The 20841-nt window shown below is 41.5% G+C and overlaps 2 protein-coding genes across 6 annotated transcripts in view; one reads left to right on the forward strand and one right to left on the reverse strand.

Moving 5' to 3' along the window:
- The window catches only part of svilc (supervillin c), a 40204-nt gene extending 27782 nt beyond the window's left edge, over positions 1-12422 (forward strand). For 4 of the 5 annotated variants that reach the window (XM_072442928.1, XM_072442931.1, XM_072442932.1 and 1 more), the window contains 17 exons: positions 92-246; positions 726-830; positions 905-1041; positions 1637-1784; positions 2177-2322; positions 2518-2693; positions 2765-2915; positions 3511-3799; positions 4380-4516; positions 5207-5309; positions 6148-6355; positions 7434-7567; positions 8360-8515; positions 8873-9010; positions 9108-9220; positions 10357-10512; positions 11150-12421. In XM_072442928.1, the coding sequence (XP_072299029.1) occupies positions 92-246; positions 726-830; positions 905-1041; positions 1637-1784; positions 2177-2322; positions 2518-2693; positions 2765-2915; positions 3511-3799; positions 4380-4516; positions 5207-5309; positions 6148-6355; positions 7434-7567; positions 8360-8515; positions 8873-9010; positions 9108-9220; positions 10357-10512; positions 11150-11239 (2542 nt within the window). In that variant the 3' untranslated portion in view covers positions 11240-12421. Of the gene's footprint in view, positions 1-91; positions 247-725; positions 831-904; positions 1042-1636; positions 1785-2176; positions 2323-2517; positions 2694-2764; positions 2916-3510; positions 3800-4379; positions 4517-5206; positions 5310-6147; positions 6356-7433; positions 7568-8359; positions 8516-8872; positions 9011-9107; positions 9221-10356; positions 10513-11149 lie in introns of all 5 variants that reach the window. The other variant, XM_072442930.1, reaches the window with a different exon arrangement.
- A 1601-nt stretch (positions 12423-14023) lies between these two features.
- On the reverse strand, positions 14024-19359 carry tmem98 (transmembrane protein 98). The gene is made up of 6 exons (XM_072442160.1): positions 19197-19359; positions 17706-17837; positions 17594-17627; positions 17410-17525; positions 17278-17337; positions 14024-14322 (listed from the first exon to the last, which is right to left on the reverse strand). Exons 1-6 carry the CDS (start codon positions 19325-19327, stop codon positions 14121-14123), a joined length of 675 nt encoding a protein of 224 aa, XP_072298261.1. The 5' UTR covers positions 19328-19359; the 3' UTR covers positions 14024-14120.
- Between the last annotated feature and the right edge of the window lie 1482 nt (positions 19360-20841).

A 20841-nucleotide genomic window follows, 5' to 3' on the forward strand; every position in this document is an offset into this window, starting at 1 on the left:
CACCCAATAAAGTCAAAATTGGAAAATCGTAAAAACCTGTCATATGCACTTTTAACTATTTTCAATCTAAAGGTCCCTGTGTGTTTCTCAGACTTACCTCAGCGGTCGCAGAGCACCGGCGCTCCGTTCGACCGTCCCGTCGCACGCAGGGCTCCAGGAACCCGCTCCGGGCCCTCGCCGCCAGAGAAGACCTCCAGCCGGACTTCATGGGGGAGGCGACCGAGGAGAGGCTCCAGGCTCAACAGAGTGAGTCATAAACATCACACATTCCCCAGCAATCAAAGGTCAAAGGTCGCCATCGGTTTCATCCCAAAATAATGGCAACAAAATAAAGAGGAGCAACTATATTACTGAATAAAACAGAACAAAAAAAGGACCAATGGACAAAAAGGTCAAAAAAAAGGACCTATGGATATAAAATGAATAAATAAAAACGTTTCAAAGCCAGTTGTTTAATTTACTTTTATAGAAATGATGCACAGTAGATAAGTAACATATAAACAAGAACATAACACAAAAAACACAGCACCACAACAACAACAACAACAACAACAACAACATCATATACACTCTAGTGGACCATTGAGGGATTGCACTTGTTAAGTAAATAAAACAATATTTAAGTCTTTTCCACTCAAAAAGTAATTGTTTTTCACCTCTTTCAGCTTTCCTTTTTGTCAAATGATGATTTTCTGAATATGTCATTTATATATTTTGTGTGGCAGAATCTAAGAACTGCTCTTCGAGTCCTGCACACGCCCCTCGTGGTGACGATGTCTCCAGTGCGTCCCGCGTGCTCTATAACGACCTAATGCTCGTTCTCATCAAAGGTCACAACATATTCCCTTGTTTTGTTCAAAATGCTTTATTTTTTTGGTATTAAATAGTTATAATGTGGTGACAGGAAGGCGGCATGTCCAAGTCAGACTGGTGGAGCCCTCCGTGAGGTCTCTGAATAGTGGAGACTGCTTCCTGCTGGTGACGCCGCAGCATTGCATCGTGTGGAGTGGAGAGTTCGCCAATGAGCAGGAGAAAGCCAAGGTAACACCATCTCATATAATACTCCTAAATTAACACTTAGTAGAGTATATTCTATTCAGGAAAAAACATAAAGTAACTGTCACAGAATAACACAATAACAAGAATCTCCAATCTGAGCTAAATTTATCTCACTAAAGAAAACAGCAGGATCATCATTGAATTATAACTAGTTTCATGAAGTGAGACAGGTTAGATTCAGTCCATTTAGTGTGTCATCTTTACTGAAAGTATTTACAGGCTGAAATTTCAATTTTACAATGTTGTTTTATTTACTGTATTTTCCGGACTATAAGTCGCACTGGAGTATAAGTTGCACCAGCTAAAAAATGCATAATAGAGAAGAAAAAAAACCTATGTAAGTCGCACTGGAGTATAAAATGTGGTAGTGAAGTGTGAAAATAACAAATAATATCACATATAAATCAGTTGCTCCGGAGTATAAGTATATAAGTATAAATATAAGTATAAGTCGCACCCCGGCAAAAACTATGAAAAAAGGTGCAATTTATAATCCGGAAAATACAGTAATTGTTTTGAATAAGACTTCTCCATCTTAAACACACTTCTGGTCCTAAATTCCCTCCACCTCTGACAGGCCGGTGAGCTGGCCCTCCTGGTTCAGAGCCAGAGGGACTTGGGCTGTGGGGCGTCCCGGGTCGTGCACCTGGAGGAGGGACTGACCTCCGACAGCGACCTGGGAGCAGACTTCTGGAGCCTGCTCGGGGGACGTGCACAGTACAAAGGTGAGGACGTACAATCTGAAATCTGGAAATGTAAATTTGTTTGAACATTTGTCAAAAAGTTGTAGAGAGGATCGTATCAATCATATTTGGAAAGAGATTAGGATTATCTGTCATCAATCAAACTCTTCACCATGTTTCACAGTAACACCACACAAAATGTCAATAGAGACGCATTTGTCAAAAATAAATTGTAAACAACAGCTCTGTGTAATATCTGCAGGTTCTTTAATGGTTCATACATTTATCACAGTACAGTACAGAATGATATGAATACGTCTTGAAAATACTCTGCACACTTCACACAGGCAGCGACACTGAACCATAGAGACGCTTTAAGGTTACAAGATGAAAACTGTTCCTGCATTTGACCGTTTCAGTCGTGTCTTCTGCAGGAGCCAGTGCCCTGGAGGAGGACGAGCAGTTTGAACATGGAGTGATTGAGTCGAACTGTGTGTATCGCCTGGTGGAGGACAGACTGGTGCCTCATGAAGGGGCCTGGGCCTGTGCGCCCTCTGTGTCGCTGCTGGACTCCAGTGAGGTACGGCCACGTGGATCTACAGATCACTGCTGAGTTTTAGTCACGAGTCAAAGGGAATGGATATCTCAGTGTAAAAATTAACTAAACAAATAGCTCAAAATTAGACTAAGAATTGTACAAAAGTCTTTTCATAAGTCTCAAAATTGAATTGTTTGTAATATTATTGAAGAGTTTCCATCTATGATGTGTTTTCAGGCTCTAGTGTTTGACTTTGGCAGTGAGGTGTACCTGTGGCAGGGGCAGGGCGTGTCCCAGAGCAGGCAGGGCGTGGCTCTACAGCTGGCTCAGCAGGTGTGGGCCGGTCCATTCGACTACAGCAACTGTCAGGTCAACCCTCTGGACCCCACACAGAGCTGCCCCACTGTGCAACAGTCAGTGCATCTTTTTAAATAATAAGCATTTAGACACTGACACGTTCATTCATGTTCCCGTGTGTGCTCAGGACGGGCGAGGGTCGTCCCGACTGGGCCCTGTTCGGAGTTATGTCCCAACACAACGAGACGTTTCTGTTCCGAGAAAAGTTCCTGGACTGGACGAGGAGTGGAACCAGAACTGCCCCGGAACCAGTTGTTATTCCAACAACTGAAACTCTGGTGCGTGAATATGAAGTATTTGGTCATTGTTATTTGTCCTACACTCGGCATGGCTAGTTTAAAGGTCCACCAGCCGCTTGTCTCCATGGAGATGTTAGTACGGCATTAGACTTATCTCCATGGACACAAACAGGTGGCGCCATCAAACCAAGTTAGGTCATTTTAAGAAAGGTATCGATAAATAAATATATCTGTAACTGAACAATGTTGATATTGTGGAACATTCCAGGCAAAAATATCATATTTCTAAGCAAATAAACTGTACAGTTACATTGTTTACCTTTAAGTAATAGTAATTCAGTTGTCAATTATACTGCTTTTTCTGTTATTTTTTTTAGAACCACTGGGTGCTTTCTGTGATGAGCTTTTAAGTGGTACATCGTGCATCACTGCAAATCCACAATATTTGGTTAATATCGCAGGACCACGGCTTAGTTCTTGTGTAGCTCTTTGTTTAAACTAGATTTAGTCCCCTAATGTAATTTCCCTAAGAACGTGTCTCTTTAGAACTGGGCCTCATCACTGTAATAAAGTATATTTATCAGACAGTATCATGACTGAAGTGACTTACATCTCCCTTCGTCCCCGTCCACAGTCTCCCTCCCCAGACACTTTCAGTCCGTGCGATGCCAAGGCTCTGGTCTCGGGACCGTCCCCAGAGGAAGACGCCCCGGTGCACAGTGTTCTGAGCGGAGTGGACGTCCGGAGAGGTCACGGGGTCATCTCTCTGGACGAGGGGCGGCAGACGGAGCTGAGCACTTTGGCTGTGGACACGTGGCTCGTCCAGGAGTTTGACGACACCGAAGTCCCTGTGGAGAGCACGGGACAACTGCACGAGGGGGAGTCCTACGTGATCCGCTGGACATACACTCTGCACTGCCCGGGTGAGGGACACACACGGTCAGGGCTGGACAGAATGTACAGGATATAGCTTGTTTTTCTGTCATATTTTTGGAATCGGTCAGAAATATGCTGAAATATGTAAATGTCCGGATTCAAGTTTCAACTGAAATTCAATGCAAAAGAGCAGAAATATCACCAATTCTTCTTTTTCTTTTTATCAACTCTTTTTAATCTTATAATTGTTCTGGTCTTCACAAACGCATTCAGTAATACAAGTTTAAAGAAAAGTTTTAAGACTGGAATTAAAATCCAAATCTATACCGTATTTTACGGACTATAAGTCGCACCAGCCAAAAAATGCATAATAGAGAAGAAAAAAACATATATAAGTCGCACTGGAGTATGAAATGCGGTTGCAAGTGTAAAAATAACAAATAATATCACATATAAGTCGCTCCGGAGTATAAGTATATAAGTATAAGTCGCACCCTGGCCAAAACTATGAAAAATAAGTGTGACTTATAGTCCGGAAAATACGGTAAAAACAAATTGAGAAGAAAGAGTGAAAGCGCTCACCACTTCACATCTTACGGAAACGTTTTGTCGCCGTTTGATTCGCAGATAAAGCAAACGGCCTGGACTCCGGTTCGAAAGAGAACGCAGCCTTCTTTTTGTGGCGCGGCCGTCACTCGGGCGTCACCGGGCGAGACACGGCGGCGTTCCTCGCCATCGGGACCAACCACCAGGAGGCAGCGCAGGTGAGAACGGGAAAGACGCATTGAGTCATTGATTTAAACTGTAAACGTGAACATATGAAAGCAAAAGTAGAGAAATAACCTGCTCAGATTTACTTAATACATTTAAGTTGTTTTGGTCACTTTAAAGTAAGACGTCCATTTGAAAAACTATTCATCGTTATATTTACAGAATAGTGCAAGTTTTGGTCACAGTAAACTAGATTATTTACAGCCTTAATAAAGCATGAAAAACCCTGAATCATTTATATTAAACTCTTTGCACATCATGAATTAAGTCTTTCTTCATGTTTTATTAAGGCTAATCAAGGGGTAGTTATTATTATTATCGTATCTTCCACACTATAAGGTGCACTCAAAAAGCCTTTCATTTTCTCAAAAAACAACAGTGCGCCTTATAATCCTGTGCGTCTTATATATGGATTAATTCTGGTTGTGCTTAATGACTTGAAAGCGATTTTGTGTGGTACACGTTTTATTTCGCTTAATGCGCCTTATAGTCCAGTGTGCCTTATATATGAAAAGTGATAGAAAATAGAAAATACTAATTCATTGACAGTGCGCCTTATAATCCAGTGCGCCTTATAGTGCGGGAAATACGGTAAGTGTTTATACCATTTTGGCTGTGTTTTCATGCACATGTGTTCTCAGTAAAGGTGCAGCGTTACTATTGGTTTGACCTTATGCCTAAAGGTTGTGGCGCCTCAGGGAAGAGAGCCGCCGTGTTTCCTGCAGCTCTTTAAAGGAGCTCTGGTCATTCACAAAGGAACTCGAGACGAAGCCGCGTCCAGAACAGGTACGGCCACGTGTTTCACTCTCTAATTAGGCAAAACTAGCAAACATTTTGGATTGTCCTGGTGATAATAATCAGACAATGTTCAACCGTCTGAAAAGTGTGTAAATGCCTCCTTATAATTTCATTAAATCCGTTTTGGATTAGAAGGGCTTGTTTTAAATCTGCAGGGGTGTATTTTGGTTGGTTTCTAAACTCAATACTCATGACCGGTATAATAAAAACAACAATTTTGATATTATTACCTTTATTACCTTACCGTATCACTGCTTTTCAAGTCCCTTGTTAAATCAACAGAACAAAATTTAACCAAAACTTAACTTGGACTAAGACGTTCACTTTGAGCCCAGTTTTATCCTGATACAGATTTAGTCCTGTTTTAGTCCAGGTTTAGCCCCAACCGTGTTGGTCTTTAGTTCTGTTTAGTCCTAGTTTTGTCTCATTTTTAACGTGTACATGTGACTGCACCCTTTAACCCAGGTCAAAGCGAGGATTAAAGCTATTAAAATAATTTGTTATTTGGGTATTTATTTTTATTTTTTCCTTCTGGCTCTATTTTGTTTTTGTTCAGTTTTTTTTATTTTTATTCCCATTATTAATATTTGTATTTTTTATCACTACATTTTTGCTATGTATATTTTGTTATTACTATCAAAATAAATTGATTAAAAAATAATAATAATAATGCATTTGTCTAGCACTCATGTCATGTGTTTGTAATACTGTATGAAAAGAATCAGAATCACAAAAGGTTTATTGCCAATTAACAGAATTCAGTGATAATAGATGCATAAATAAAGTTGGATTGTGACGTTGGAGTGTGGCTTGTTTGTTTGCTCAGGTGAGTGGCGTCTGTTCGTGGTGAGAGGCGAGCTGCCGGAGGAGGCCTCGCTGTCGGAGGTGGACTGCTGCTGCGCAGGCCTCAGGTCCAGGGGCTCGGTTGTTCTGCTCAACAGTCAGCAGGGGGCGGCGTACCAGTGGACCGGCTGCAAAGCCCTGGCCAGCGCCAGAGAGGTTGGCAGGAGGGCCGTGGAGCAGCTCACTCAGACGTAAGAGCCGCACTTTCCACGGTCACATGTGGTGAAAGTGCTCTGTTACTCTGTTGTTGTTGTTGTTGTTGTTTTGCTGTTTTTTCTATGTTCTAATAAAATACTAAAATGGCAAAAACAATAGAGAGAAATGTGGTGAAAGCGCAAATATACCATATACATTATCCATTTTATTTAATTTATTGCCGATTGTGCTGTACAACAATTACTGTATGTACTTCCTGTGGGGCTGAAATATGTTTAGTTACAGTTTTATAATGTTTTGTTGTAGTACAACGTCTCTACTATAACAGATCTACTACAACAGAAGTTGTGGGAGTCAAATAGTTAAGTCTCTTAGTTGTTTATTCAACTAATCGGGTTTGGTTTTTTTGGTTTAGTCGATCGAAATGTGAGTTTTGAATTATTTACATTCTGAGGGCTGACAGCAGGAGAAAGCAGACGCTATGGAGTGAGTTAGCTGAATGAGTTTCATATTTTTACATAGAAGACACTGTTTCCAAATGATTTAAACGTTTTTAAACTGCAGCCGTGATCATTTTAGCGCTGTTTTGGTCAGATACATAGTTGGATACTTCATAGTGTTTAGAACTTTTGCCTTGCCTCATTTTAAGTCGACTATTGCTCTAAAAGTAACGCTTAAATACATAGTTTCTATACTATTTTGTGCATTATTCATCCACTGTGCACATTTGATGTTGTTGTTATGCCATTATGAGTTTTTTTTTTTTTTACATCATTATTCTTCTTCTCCTGTCAAAGTTTCAAAAGATATATACCGTATTTTCCGGACTATAAGACGCACCTTTTTTCATAGTTTTGGCCGGGATGCGACTTATACTTATATTTATACTTATATACTTAGACTCCAGAGCAACTTATATGTGATATTATTTGTTATTTTCACTCTTGCAACTGCATTTCATACTCCAGTGCAACTTATATATGTTTTTTTCTTCTGTATTATGCATTTTTTTGGCTGGTGCGACTTATACTCCGGTGCGACTTATAGTCCGAAAAATACGACATTAAGCCAGACTAAACGCTGATGAGAATGTACACGTTGTCCCTGCTGTAGATGTCCTGCTGAACTGGGCTTGAGTGGGACAAACCCGCTGACGGTGCAGAAGGTGGAGGAAGGGACTGAGCCTGACGAGTTCTGGGCTGCACTGGGACACATGGACCGAAAGGCCTACGACTGCATGCTCCAAGGTAAAAGCGTGAGACACAAACGACAAAAGGTCCACAACTATAAAGTCTTGTGAAATACGTATGAAAAGGAGATTGTCTTTGTCGTCCACTGTAACGAATAGTAGGTAGACATTTTAGAAAACACGACACGATATGCAACGGACAAACCAAAAGTACCACCTGTATATTCTGGACTATATGGCGCACTTTAAAGCCTTTAATTTTCTCCAAAAACCACAGTGCGACTTATATATGGATTCATTCTGGTTGTGCTTACTGACCTCAAAGTGATTTTGTGTGGAACACGTTTTGTTTCGTTTAATGTGCTTTATAATCCAGTGCGCCTTATAGTGCAGAAATTAGTGTAGATTCCAGTGAGTTAGTTAGGAATCTATTTTTGATGTTTTTTATTTTTTATTTCACTTGATATGTCTGAAAATATAAAAAAAAATCTTGCTGGATAAATTATTATTATAAATTATTTGACTTGTTTAAAACATTTTTTTAATGTAGTTTTATTTTTTGTGCATGCTATGACAGATTTAGGTCATAACAAGATTAAATAAACAATGTTATTTTTTCTTGGCTTCCCAACTTTTTTTTGTGGCGTAAAAAAAAAAAGTCGAATAGTCAAACCTCAAATGGAGAAAATGACTTTGATAATCACTCATAATAACTATAGTGTGATGTAGATATGCTGTTTTGATACATTTTGAAGTGACAGAATACAGCATTTCCCTCTTCAGCCTCTGTAACCGTCTCCTTCTCTCTCTTTCTTGACTGTTGCTTGTGTCTGTCTTGCGTTGTCATTAGATCCGGGCAAATACAACTTCACGCCTCGCCTCTTCCACCTGAGCGCGTCCTCGGGGGGTTTCAAGGCGGAGGAGCTGCGGAGTCCGAGCCGGATGCCGGGGCTCGTCATGGCCATGCCTTTCGTCCAGGAAACGCTCTACGCCGCCGCCCAACCCGGTAACAGAAGAACACACGTCATCAATTGCGATAAAAGTGACACTGTTTAGGCCTACGTGAGGTAAGGCAAGTTTAAATTCGGTTTAAGGATCTTGGGTAAAGCACATTTATTGTTTTTTATGAAAGCAGTTCATCTTCCAGACTTATGACACGGCATAAAAAGCCTATTGACCAAAGCGTAAAACACAGACAGCAATTTCTTTCTTTGCGTTAATAGTGTCTCTGGCCCCTTTTAATCTCAGTCCATCCTTTCCCCTCTCGATCGATGGTTTTTCAGCACGCTCTCGCAAACCGACCGTGATCCAAATCCAATCTTTGTCTGACACGTTTTGTTCTTCTCTCATATCTTCTCTGTAGCTTTATTCCTGCTGGACAACCGTCTGGAGGTGTACCTGTGGCAGCGAGGGCGGCCCGACGCCACGGACGCCGCCGCGTTGAGCCGCTGGCACGGTGAGCGGCGATGTGCCATGCAAACGGCTCTCCAATACTGCAAAGGTACGGAGCGCGTCCGTGGAGAGGCGCAGTTCGAGGTGGATGGACTGGCTGAGCACGTGTTTATTTGCATTTATTATTTTTGTTTCTTTCCCGTCAGAAATGAATCCAAGACGCCCGCCCCAGGCATATTTCATCCAGGAAGGGACGGAACCGCTCACGTTCACCAATGTGTTTCCAAACTGGGACAGGAGCCTGGGACCCCAAACACAAGTAAACCACATACAATCATGATAAGAATAAAACATGTGTTATAATAATAATGATGATAATGATAATAATGATAATAGAAAATATGTTTGACATCTTAAAACAGTGGTAAAATGTAAAAGTATACAACAAGAATTATTATTGTAGCAGCAGACAGGCCAAAATATGGTTTAACTATTTACTATTTTGTTATTATTATATATGAATTAAGTATTTAGTGACAAACGACTCATTACTTTACCGTTGTCTTTTATTAATACGACGATAATGTTGTCATGATACTTACATTTCACCAAACTCGATTTCAAAAAGGAAAGTGGTCGATACCAATTTTGATAACAACAATGTTTATTTCTTTTTTTTAAAGGGTGAATGAAGGACCCCATTTTGTTACTTAAGTAAAAGTACGGGAGCAAAAAAATGCTTGAGTAGAAGTACTGCATAAAACAATTTACTAAAGTTAAAAGTATTTGAGTATCCCTTTGAAACTATACTCTTAGAGTACAAACTATTTCACACAGATGTTCTAACTTATTTAATTTATATTTATTTGGTGGGTGCATGTTAATGAACATACATGAAACACATGATGTAAACATTTAAGAGTCAAATGTAGTGATCCTGTTAAAGAACTGTGCTGATTTTCAACAGTAGCGACTGACTCAGTGTTTTGGACATAATTTTTATTTATATAGGGTTAATAAAGCTTTAACCTAAAAGCATTTCAGGTCTCACATTATGCACTATTCTGGCTTTATAGAATACTACTTTATGGAAGTGGTATGGACAAGAGTGAACCCCTTTAAAACAAGACTCATTTTTATTACTTACTGCAGTGAAACCTTTTTGAGTCGAGATGTATGGACTTTTAAAACATAAAGGTGCAATATCTGGAGAAGGAGGACAACACCTTCACAATGTGGAACAAAGTGATTTAAGCTCTTGAAACGGAGACACACTTACTACAAAAGATGAATTAAACATGTATGAATGAAACAAACAAAATTCCACGTACTTTTTACGTTTATTTTGTGGAGGAACATTTGGCAAAAGCTCAAAAATCACAAAACGCTGGTCATTGAAGCCTTGGATAAATGGTCTTTTCTCTGCAACACTTGACTTTTGAACGTGTCTCTCAGGGTGATGTGGCGCGTGTGAAGCTGACTTTGGTGCAGGACGCCTTGGCCCAGCTCATGAGGACGCAGTTCCCTCTGGAGGAGCTCCGTCACGGCCCTTTACCTGAAGGAGTGGACCCCCAGCATCTGGAGGTCTACCTGTCCGACCAAGACTTCCAGGTAACGCTGTCCTCACGTGTAGTAGCAAACTCTGGCCAGGAGGAGGCAGCGTTCCCCAGTAGAAAAGTCATATTGTGTATTTAATTTACATCTACTGTGGGGAAAAAGGCGATTTATTGAAGTATTTAAAAACACACTGAGTCACTAGCCAAGTACAGCAATTTACCTTCAGTTGTACAGAAAAAAAGAGTTATTGCCATTTATTTTATGTGATTTTGTATTTGTAGGAAAGTAGCTGAATGGAATTCTTTTTGTAATTATTATTTTAAAAGTGAAGATTGATATGCAAAGCTTGTTAAAATATGTGGCTGTATTTGTGGCAATAACCATTAATAATCAAACTTTTTTTTAACTTGAGTTACTCTTGTCTTCAGTTACGATGGTGATTATTTATTTTAGGGCACATAATTTCATTAGCGAGATGCATTTACCTTGACATGTTTGACAGCCAGCCTCAAAGAATTCAAGATATGAACTCAACCTCTCATTTCTTATGTATTTTTTATCATTAAGAACAAAGATTTTAGCTCTAACTGCGACTTGACAACAACATTCGACCCAGAACTTGAACTGCTGTTACAATAACGTAATCCACAGTGCATTTCTTTGAGAGTGAATCAACGGCGTTATCTTGCAGACTCTGTTGGAAATGAAGAGGGACGAGTACGCCTCTCTGCCGAGCTGGGAGCAAATCGATCTGAAGAGACGCAAGGGGCTGCTGAGCTAGACGACGCAGACACAAAAACCACCCCGAGCGGTCCAGCGTCGCAATCGATATCGTTACTATTGAAACACGGCACACGCTGCAATAAACGTGTACGAAAACTCATTTATTTATGGAATCACAAAGCGTGGAGTTCTCTCTTGTCGCAAAATTGATTTTCATATTTGCATTTCATATAAGAAAATAAATGGATTTCAGTAACGAGAAAGAAAAAAAAAAAAAAACTAAATTATAGAAAGAAAGAACTCTAATATATATTTAAATGCTTGCTTGTTTTTTTTCTTGTTTTTTGGGGGGGTATTTTACAGTCACGATTGACACATTTGCGTCTTGTTGTTGATGTGCCATGTATAGTGTAGCGCGTTACAAAAAAAAGGTCTCCTCTGGGATTTTCCCGTTAGCCATGCGTGGGAGGGCGGGCACACATGCTCCAATGACCCCGCCCTCATTCAGAGCGACGCAAAAGAGACATTTTCATATTTACTGTGTGCAAAACAACAACAACAACAACAAACATCTCTGTGTATTTCCTTATTAATGTACTTTTCGTTCCCACTTGTAGATACGGATTAAGCGGCGCAAACGCCTTCTCGATGTAATGTTTTATTATTAAAGATACGTTTTTCTTCTCGCAACAGCCGAGTTCAAGTATGTGATGAACTAAATGGGGTGGTAAAAGTGAAAAGAATGAGTTAAAAGGTGTCGATATGGACGCACGACAAAACTGGGACTGTACCCGGAACTCGACCAGGACGAGGTTTAAATTGGGATTTAACAAACACAGGATGGAATCAGAAGAAGCGTGAGCAAACTTTGTGATTTTACTGTCAAGACTACGGTCAAACTCAACATCCTGATCCACAAACGACTAAAAAAAGAATAAAGAGTTCTACTTTTGATGCAAGTTGGAGCTGTTTGTTTTCCATCGTTTTTCCCACTAACACGAGGGTTGGTGGTTAAATTCCCACGCTGAAAACCCAATGTGAAACCCAATGGAAAGACTGTACAGGACCTTTAATAGTCAAGGGAATGTGGGTGGACGAGCCTGGAAGGACATCAGGCAAAAAATGTGTGCTTGGGAAGTATTTCAAATGAGTTGTGTTATGTTTTTACCCCAGATACTTTAACTTACGTCATTATTTTACATTTTGTTCACTGTAAACTGATCTAAAGTAGCTTCAAAATAAAACCAGGTCCATTCACTTCCTGTTGACAAGTGACTGAATTTCACTGCAGCAGATTTTAATGAACTTCGGGCCACGAGTCATTTTTAAACCTACATGACGGGTTTGAACCGAGGGTCTTTGGGTCTTTGAATGGTCAATACGGGATTACTCAAATATGCATGCTACAAAACACAACTCAAACTAGATTAAATATGAGGAGCAAACCATTAAAACATGGATAAGAGCTCATAAAAGTCGATTTTACTCCATACGTCTGCTTTAAACTATGTCATACTATGGAGGTTTATGGACATTTAAACATGCTGTCCATAGAACTGTCCCCAGCCACAGTCAGATGGGTCAAATGCATCTTTTACATGAAGATAACTGTAATTTATATGTATTTAGTTATTAGGACATGTAGTTTGATTTCTAGTCGACACAAAAAAGGCCTGTCTCCTCGTCCTGGTCGGCTTCGTACTGGGCCTTTGGGTGCAGTGCTGTTACGGAGTGTTATTTTGCCCAGAATGGATTATCTGACTAAGCCTCCATGTGACTGCTGAGATTGGATTTAGGCCCACCGCGGCGAGATGGAGCTCAAGAAGTTTCCAAAGGTTTGTGATTCGAGGCAGAAGCACTTAGACCTCACCGTCTGAACAAAACGACTCTGTTATACAATATTTACACTTATGACTCAATATAACGCTTATGACTCAGTATTTGATGTATTGTTTGTTGAGGCTACGATACAAATATAATCGATTCAGTCTAGAAATATGGCGGGAATTGCAAGTGTAGGAAAAGTCCTGTTATCTATACATTTTATACATCTAAATTGTTTCTATTTTATGTTGAATGTGCTAGAAACATAACCAGACTTTAAAATCTATCCAAAGAAATTAAAATATAGTGTTCAAGTTTTGTGTGTGCACGTTGTGAAAAATACCTAAAGATTGTGTGTTTGTTTTTTGTGTAGTATTTTTTAAGAAATATAAATAATTGGGACAATAATAAGTAGAAATCGTGAAATAGAAAGACTTTTTGTCAAAGGAAAAAGAGTATTTTCCCCTGAACTACAAGATCTTTTCAAACGGGATCAGTGTTTTGACAGAAGTACAAGTTTTCTAACACATTTTACTGTAATTCCATTGTAACGACACAATTACAGTTATTCAAATTTGAGTATTTTTCTCAAATTTAGCCCAAATATATTTAAGTTCCGTACAAGGTCTACATTATTTAACTGTTTCCAAAGCAAAATTGTTTTGTTTCAATTATTTGTAAGTGTTTGGCTACTTAAAAAACAAATACTGAAACAAGTCAGCTACCGTATTTCTGGCCCTATAAGGCGCACTGTCAATGGATGGTCTATTTTCGATAATTTTTCACATATAAGGCGCAAAGGACAATAAGCAAAGCAAAACGTGTACCACACAAAAACACTTCGAGGTCATTAAGCACAACCAGAATTAATCCATATATAAGGCGCACTGGATTATAAAGGGCACTGTCATTTTTTGAGAAAATTAAAGGCTTTTAAGTGCGCCTTATAGTGCGGACAATACGGTAATCCAGTGTGATAACTCTGAAGTACAGTCAAAGATACTGTAAATATCATTAGAATCCCATGTTGACTCTGTTTGTTCGTGCCCTTTCCTCAAACCCCGCGTGGAGCTGCAGCAGAGCATCTTTGCGTACCCAAGCGTGCCCCTTGGCCCCTAAATGGCCTGCTCCCTCTGCGGGTCGGGAGCGGGAAAGCCCCGGTCGGGTTCGGAGGCGAGCGCAGCCTCCCTCAGCACCACCATGTGATCCTCCGCCGCGTTCAGGGACTGCTCGATCCAGTCCAGGCTGCCCGGCATGTGGCAGGCGTTGCGGGTCACCAGCACCAGGTGACTGACCGAGAGCAGCAGCGCGGTGGCCCTGCGGAGGGGGCGTGGTTAGTCAACGCGAGATCGTCCAATCACGTGATGCTGTAAAAACTGTATAGCCACCGCTATAGCCACGATCCACTTAGTCCCAGTTTGCCTTTGTTTTAGTCCTTTACCTGGTGGTTTGGTCCTGGTCTAGTCTAGGTTTAGTCCCAAAAAAGTGTGTTTAAATGTATAATGTTGGTCAGAAATCCAAAAGGGCTCAATATTGTTTATGTAAAACTGCGTAAATGGCATTTCAGTGGCACGAAACATTTTTCACAAATAAAAGTGTAAGTTAGATTAACACATATAGATAATAATTGATAAATAAAGTCAAGCCCATGACAAAAAAAATCTGCTTCCACACCAGCGTCTATTGAAATACCTCGATTTCCATTGGACTTCACAGGACAATGATTGTGTGTAAACCCTCAGTCGTCCACAGTAGGAGCCATAGCAAAAGAAAATTGAATTCTGTTGACTGGAAATCAGTTTTGAGATCATTTCGCCAAGTGGTTTCTTCAGTTCCTCTGACAGGGATCTAGTGTCACTGCCTTTGCCTGCGGAACTGAAGAAGCCTCTACCAAGAGTCTGGGTGTCATCCTCGAAAGTACACTTTTTTTACTATCACGCTATCACATCAATAACATCCCCCGTTCTGCTTACTTTCACCTCTGGAATAACTCTCGTCTCCGCCCTTGTCTCTCTCCTCACTCCTCATTCCTCACTCCTCACTCCGCACCCAAACTTGTCCACCACGTTTGTCACTTCTGCCACTCTCACTATGGTCTCTCTAAAACATCTCTCCCGACACAGCAGCTTCTCCAAACTCTGCATCTTCAGCAGGACCCTCAAACCGCCCTATCACCCACTCCCTCTCGCTCCCTCCACGCCTCCGCTTTACTTCAGTCATCTTGGAACTCTATCCCTCCTGACCTCCTCCATACCTCCACTACTTCTCGCTCCCTCCCTCTGCTCCTCCTCTTTACTTCAGTCACTCTGGAACCCTCTCCCTCCTGACCTCCAGCACATCTCCACTCCTTCTCACTCACTCCACTCCTCTTTACTTCAGTAATTCTGGAACTCTCTCCCTACTGACCTCCTCCACATCTCCACTCACTCCTGCTCCCTCTGCTCCTCCTCTTTACTTCAGTAATTCTGGAACTCTCTCCCTCCTGACCTCCTCCACATCTCCACTCCCTCTCCCTCCCTCTGCTCCTCCTCTTTACTTCAGTCATGCTGGAACTCTCTCAATCCTGACCTCCTCCACATCTCCACTCGCTCTCCCTCCCTCTGCTCCTCCTCTTTACTTCAGTCATGCTGGAACTCTCTCAATCCTGACCTCCTCCACATCTCCACTCGCTCTCCCTCCCTCTGCTCCTCCTCTTTACTTCAGTCATGCTGGAACTCTCTCAATCCTGACCTCCTCCACATCTCCACTCGCTCTCCCCCCCTCTGCTCCTCCTCTTTACTTCAGTCATGCTGGAACTCTCTCAATCCTGACCTCCTCCACATCTCCACTCCCTCTCGCTCCCTCTGCTCCTCCTCTTTACTTCAGTCATGCTGGAACTCTCTCCCTCCTGACCTCCTCCACATCTCCACTCCCTCTCCCTCCCTCTGCTCCTCCTCTTTACTTCAGTCATGCTGGAACTCTCTCCCTCCTGACCTCCTCCACATCTCCACTCCCTCCTGCTCCCTCTGCTCCTCCTCTTTACTTCAGTTACTCTGGAACTCTCTCCCTCCTGACCTCCTCCACATCTCCACTCCCTCCTGCTCCCTCTGCTCCTCCTCTTTACTTCAGTTACTCTGGAACTCTCTCCCTCCTGACCTCCTCCACATCTCCACTCCCTCTCCCTCCCTCTGCTCCTCCTCTTTACTTCAGTCATGCTGGAACTCTCTCAATCCTGACCTCCTCCACATCTCCACTCGCTCTCCCTCCCTCTGCTCCTCCTCTTTACTTCAGTCATGCTGGAACTCTCTCAATCCTGACCTCCTCCACATCTCCACTCGCTCTCCCTCCCTCTGCTCCTCCTCTTTACTTCAGTCATGCTGGAACTCTCTCAATCCTGACCTCCTCCACATCTCCACTCGCTCTCCCTCCCTCTGCTCCTCCTCTTTACTTCAGTCATGCTGGAACTCTCTCAATCCTGACCTCCTCCACATCTCCACTCCCTCTCCCTCCCTCTGCTCCTCCTCTTTACTTCAGTCATGCTGGAACTCTCTCCCTCCTGACCTCCTCCACATCTCCACTCCCTCCTGCTCCCTCTGCTCCTCCTCTTTACTTCAGTTACTCTGGAACTCTCTCCCTCCTGACCTCCTCCACATCTCCACTCCCTCCTGCTCCCTCTGCTCCTCCTCTTTACTTCAGTTACTCTGGAACTCTCTCCCTCCTGACCTCCTCCACATCTCCACTCCCTCCTGCTCCCTCTGCTCCTCCTCTTTACTTCAGTTACTCTGGAACTCTCTCCTTCCTGACCTCCTCCACATCTCCACTCCCTCTCACTCCCTCTCACTCCCTCCTCTCCTCTTTACTTCAGTCACTTTGGACGTAATCAGCCAGAGAAGTGCAGTTCTCTCATCTGACAGGTGATGTAAGGCAGACACAGACTGACTAACAAAACCCAGAGTGGCCCACACGAGTCCAGACCGTGACTAAACTAAACAGGGTCAAAAGGGAGTCAGCAGGCCGCAGGAATGCTTCTCAAACTGTGATATGGGTTCAATCGTTGGGATGTTAACTCTCATTGTGTTTTAAACCGTTGAACGTGAAATTAAGTCCCGTTTTTGTTTTGCTGTTTCTGTTTGATTTGGGGAAAACCTGGTTCAGAGATACTTTTTTTGTGATTCGATTCTTGCTTAGTCTTGGTTTAGTTCTCATTTAGCTGCTGTTTTTACTACCTTTTTTGTCATGTTCTTTATGTATACCAGCAGCCAGGAATAAAGTGAATATTTTTGACAAATTTACCGAGCGTCCAGGAGAATCGGGTCCAGCGGCGGGTACATCGATCTGACCACATCGTCCACTCTGCAAGAATAACGAGCGTATTTGAGACCCTTAAACGACGGCTGCAATCAAATAAACGGCATTATCGCTCACCTCGGACTGATGCGTTTAGCCACCGTGATGATGTCACTCAGACTGGCGGGTGCTTTGACTTTTGACCCTGACCCCATCGTCATCGCCACCAACCTCTCCGTTAGAGTGTGGCAAATCTGCGAAAACGTAAATGAAACGTTCGATAATAACCGATCTTTACAACAAAACCCAGGACTTCCTTTACCTTCAAGATGGAGATGCAGTGCGAGACCAGGCCGCTGTCGATCGGAAACGTGTCTACAGTCAGTTGCCAAACAATTTTTGCGAGAGCATAAACGGGACGGTTTATGACTTACGAAGCGTCCTCGATCCAGTCCTCGTTCTCCAAAATGGCTTCTATGTGAGGGTTGGTGATCACGACGTCGTCCAACTCCAGCTCGGACGGCTCGCTCTGGGTCTCCATCGCTCCAATGAGGTCCACCGTGGGTCTAGGGAAAACACGACAACGGAGAAAGATTAACACGTTGTAGTTTGAATGTATTTTAACTAAAACTCTAGCTTTTGCTTCATTAGATTGTGTACTATTACTTCTTGAAGATGCAATTTTAAGGTTGATTTGATTGTTTTCAGAAATTGTTGGTGGACTACTACCGTATTTTCCAGACTATAAGTCGCACCGGAGTGTAAGTGGCACCAGCCAAAAAATGCATAATAAAGAAAAAACATATATAAGTTGCACTGGAGTATAAGTATATAAGTATAAATATAAGTACCGTATTTTTCGAACTATAAGTCGCACCTTTTTTCATAGTTTTGGCTGGGGTGCGACTTATACTTATATTTATACTTATATACTTATACTCCAGAGCGACTTATATGTGATATTATTTGTTATTTTTACACTTGCAACCGCATTTTATACTCCAGTGCAACTTATATATGTTTTTTCTTCTCTATTATGCATTTTTTGGCTGGTGCGACTTATACTCCAGTGCGACTTATAGTCCAGAAAACACGTTATGTGCATCACCCAGGCATGAACCTAAAACCTACACAATGGGTCAAATCCTCCATGTAAGGTAATCCTGACCACGCCCCGGTTTGCCTCAGTGGCATTGAACGATGGGTCAAATACAAGAGGACTGGGGCAAATGCAGCGTGTCTTAACTTTGTGGTACTACTGTAATTAAGAAAGTTGCATTTCCTGTTGTAAATTGATTGTTCTGCCTTGCTCCGGGATGCAAAAGCAGAATGTTGTGTTAAATATGTCACACAAAATGTTTTTTCCAGCAGTTGCTCGGCGCTAAGAGCGATCGCCCACCAGCCGGAAGGTCAGTGGTTCGATCCCACCTCCAACCGAGGACCTTAAGTATTCAAAATTGTGTCCCTAAAAGGTTTCATTGCGAATGGGAATGTCATAATTTACCATTTTAGTGCAGCAAGAGATGAAAAGGTCCACATTTTATTATCGTGCACCACAAGAGTCACTTCACATTGTGGAAATAAAACTGAATATGAATATAGCGTTACAGGCTTATTCTTCTCTAGCTACGTGCTTTTTCTTAGTCTAAAACGCAATTTAGATCAGTGTTTCTTTTCTCCAAACCATAAAAAAAGTTTAGTGTAACAGTTATCACAATTTTACAAATATTAACACCACAACCAAACAACAATATTTAAAGTGAATGTGTTTGGCTGTTTTTGCTTATAAAATGCTGATGAGATTGTTTTTTTTTTTTAGTTCTAACATCCCTTTTGATCTGAATAATCATGGAAAATCCTCCACACTATTTGCGACGTATAGTTCTGCTTCAGTTTTAGTCACAGCTTCAGCTTTTCTCACTGACTTGGTGTCGAACGGGTGCAGCAGGTCGTGCGGGCGGCAGTAGCGGTGTTTGCAGACCACGACCAGAGCCACGAACGACGCCAGGAAGATGGCGGCCAGGATGCTTATTGCCACAATCACCACCGTCTCCATGGTAACGCACCCAAAAGACGCGCTGACAGCGGGATTAGCCGGAAGCACTCATCTGGAGAGGGGAAAACAGTGGAAAGTTTGATTGGGTCATCAAATTAAAGGCGCAAGATGTTATTATCGTTACAGAAAACAAAAAAATACAGCTTATCTGAGGCGTGCAGTCAACACTAGAGGCTCAATCGTCACACGTCATCGCAAACGTTGACCAAATCAGTCCAATAATGGTGCAAGACACTGCAAAAGCGCTGATTATTCGTCAAGTTTAAGCATATCTTTATTTGGTATCTTGCAAAACTATAAGCAAGTATAATTTGGGCTTTTATGGTTTGCTAATTTTATGCAAATATGATTTTAATTTACTGTCTGGAATCAACTCGAACTGCACATCAATTCGACCAACAGATAATGTAAGAAATGTGAGTTTGAAAGATGGTAAAATAATTGCAAAATAATATAAGGGGGAAAAATGAATACAAAATGAATAATTGAAAACTACTACTAACATTTACATCTAAATCAATATCTATATTAATTCAAATAATTGTAAAAGGTGTACTTTATGACTTTTCTGGTGGAAGTTTGTCATCTGCTTGTCTCCATGGAGATGTTATTGTTATTGGCATTAAACTTCAATATCTTGCATTTGTTCAATTGCAGGTGTTATTACTGCAACAAAACATATCTTGAAAAACACGCATTCTTTCCACAGATCTGACCTGTAACTCGGCCTGGAGGCGTCACCTTCCTGTCTCCATGGAGATAACTTTAAAGGCATACTGCGACATATCCCAGGCCAAGTAAAGATAAGATAACCTTTATTTGTCCCACAATAACACACAAATAATCATAATAATTAAAAAAAAGATAAACTCTTATAAAAAACCTCTTATACTCTTAATAAGATAAACACTTTAGTGAGGTTAAATGACAGCTTTGTGTGAATGTAGAGACAGGAAGTTGGCAGAATCTCTCTTGCAGGTCCACTAAAGTTAGACTCTCCTTTTACATCAAAATGTAAAAACTATGGCGTGTTCAAAATGTTTGGCGGTGCCCTCTGACCTCTGCAGTCACTCATTAACCGGCCCTGCCCATGTCACTGTTTGTGCTGTCATTGTTCACAGCCTACATCAACACGCCGGCGACACACAGATACTCAGCAAGCGTAAAGGATTTCAAATAACATTTCAAACAACAGCATTTTTTGGCAAAAAGTGCGTGCGGAAGTTAAAGTTTAGGACTGTGCAGTGAATCAAATTTTAATCGAGATCCCGTCAGGTCTAATTGGGCGTTGGGGCTGAAATTTGACTATTTTATTGTCTTAAATTGCACTGATTAAACGTCTGACTTGTTAATGTTCAGGAAAGAAATGTTGAAAGCAATTTTTATTGTTTTTAATAAGACGAAATAAAATGGAATCAAAAATCGTCCAACATTATGTCCAGTAAAAAAACTATTCTGCCTATATTACCTTTTCTGCTACTTCTACTATTCCTACAAATACTATATTGTTCACC

Source organism: Eucyclogobius newberryi, unplaced genomic scaffold (assembly GCF_026437365.1).
Source record: "Eucyclogobius newberryi isolate DKJ021-1_F unplaced genomic scaffold, fEucNew1.0.hap1 SCAF_13, whole genome shotgun sequence".
In the NCBI taxonomy this organism is placed as follows: Eukaryota; Metazoa; Chordata; class Actinopteri; order Gobiiformes; family Gobiidae; genus Eucyclogobius; species Eucyclogobius newberryi.

Bases quoted from the DNA above. Each gene is read 5' to 3' on its own strand.
- tmem98 (XM_072442160.1), bottom strand. From the start codon at position 19,327: ATGGAGACGGTGGTGATTGTGGCAATAAGCATCCTGGCCGCCATCTTC. The intron at 17,526-17,593 runs GTAAAGGAAGTC...ACGTTTTCGCAG, and splicing joins ACTGCATCTCCATCTTGAAG to ATTTGCCACACTCTAACGGA. The intron at 17,338-17,409 runs GTGAGCGATAAT...TTATTCTTGCAG, and splicing joins GCTAAACGCATCAGTCCGAG to AGTGGACGATGTGGTCAGAT.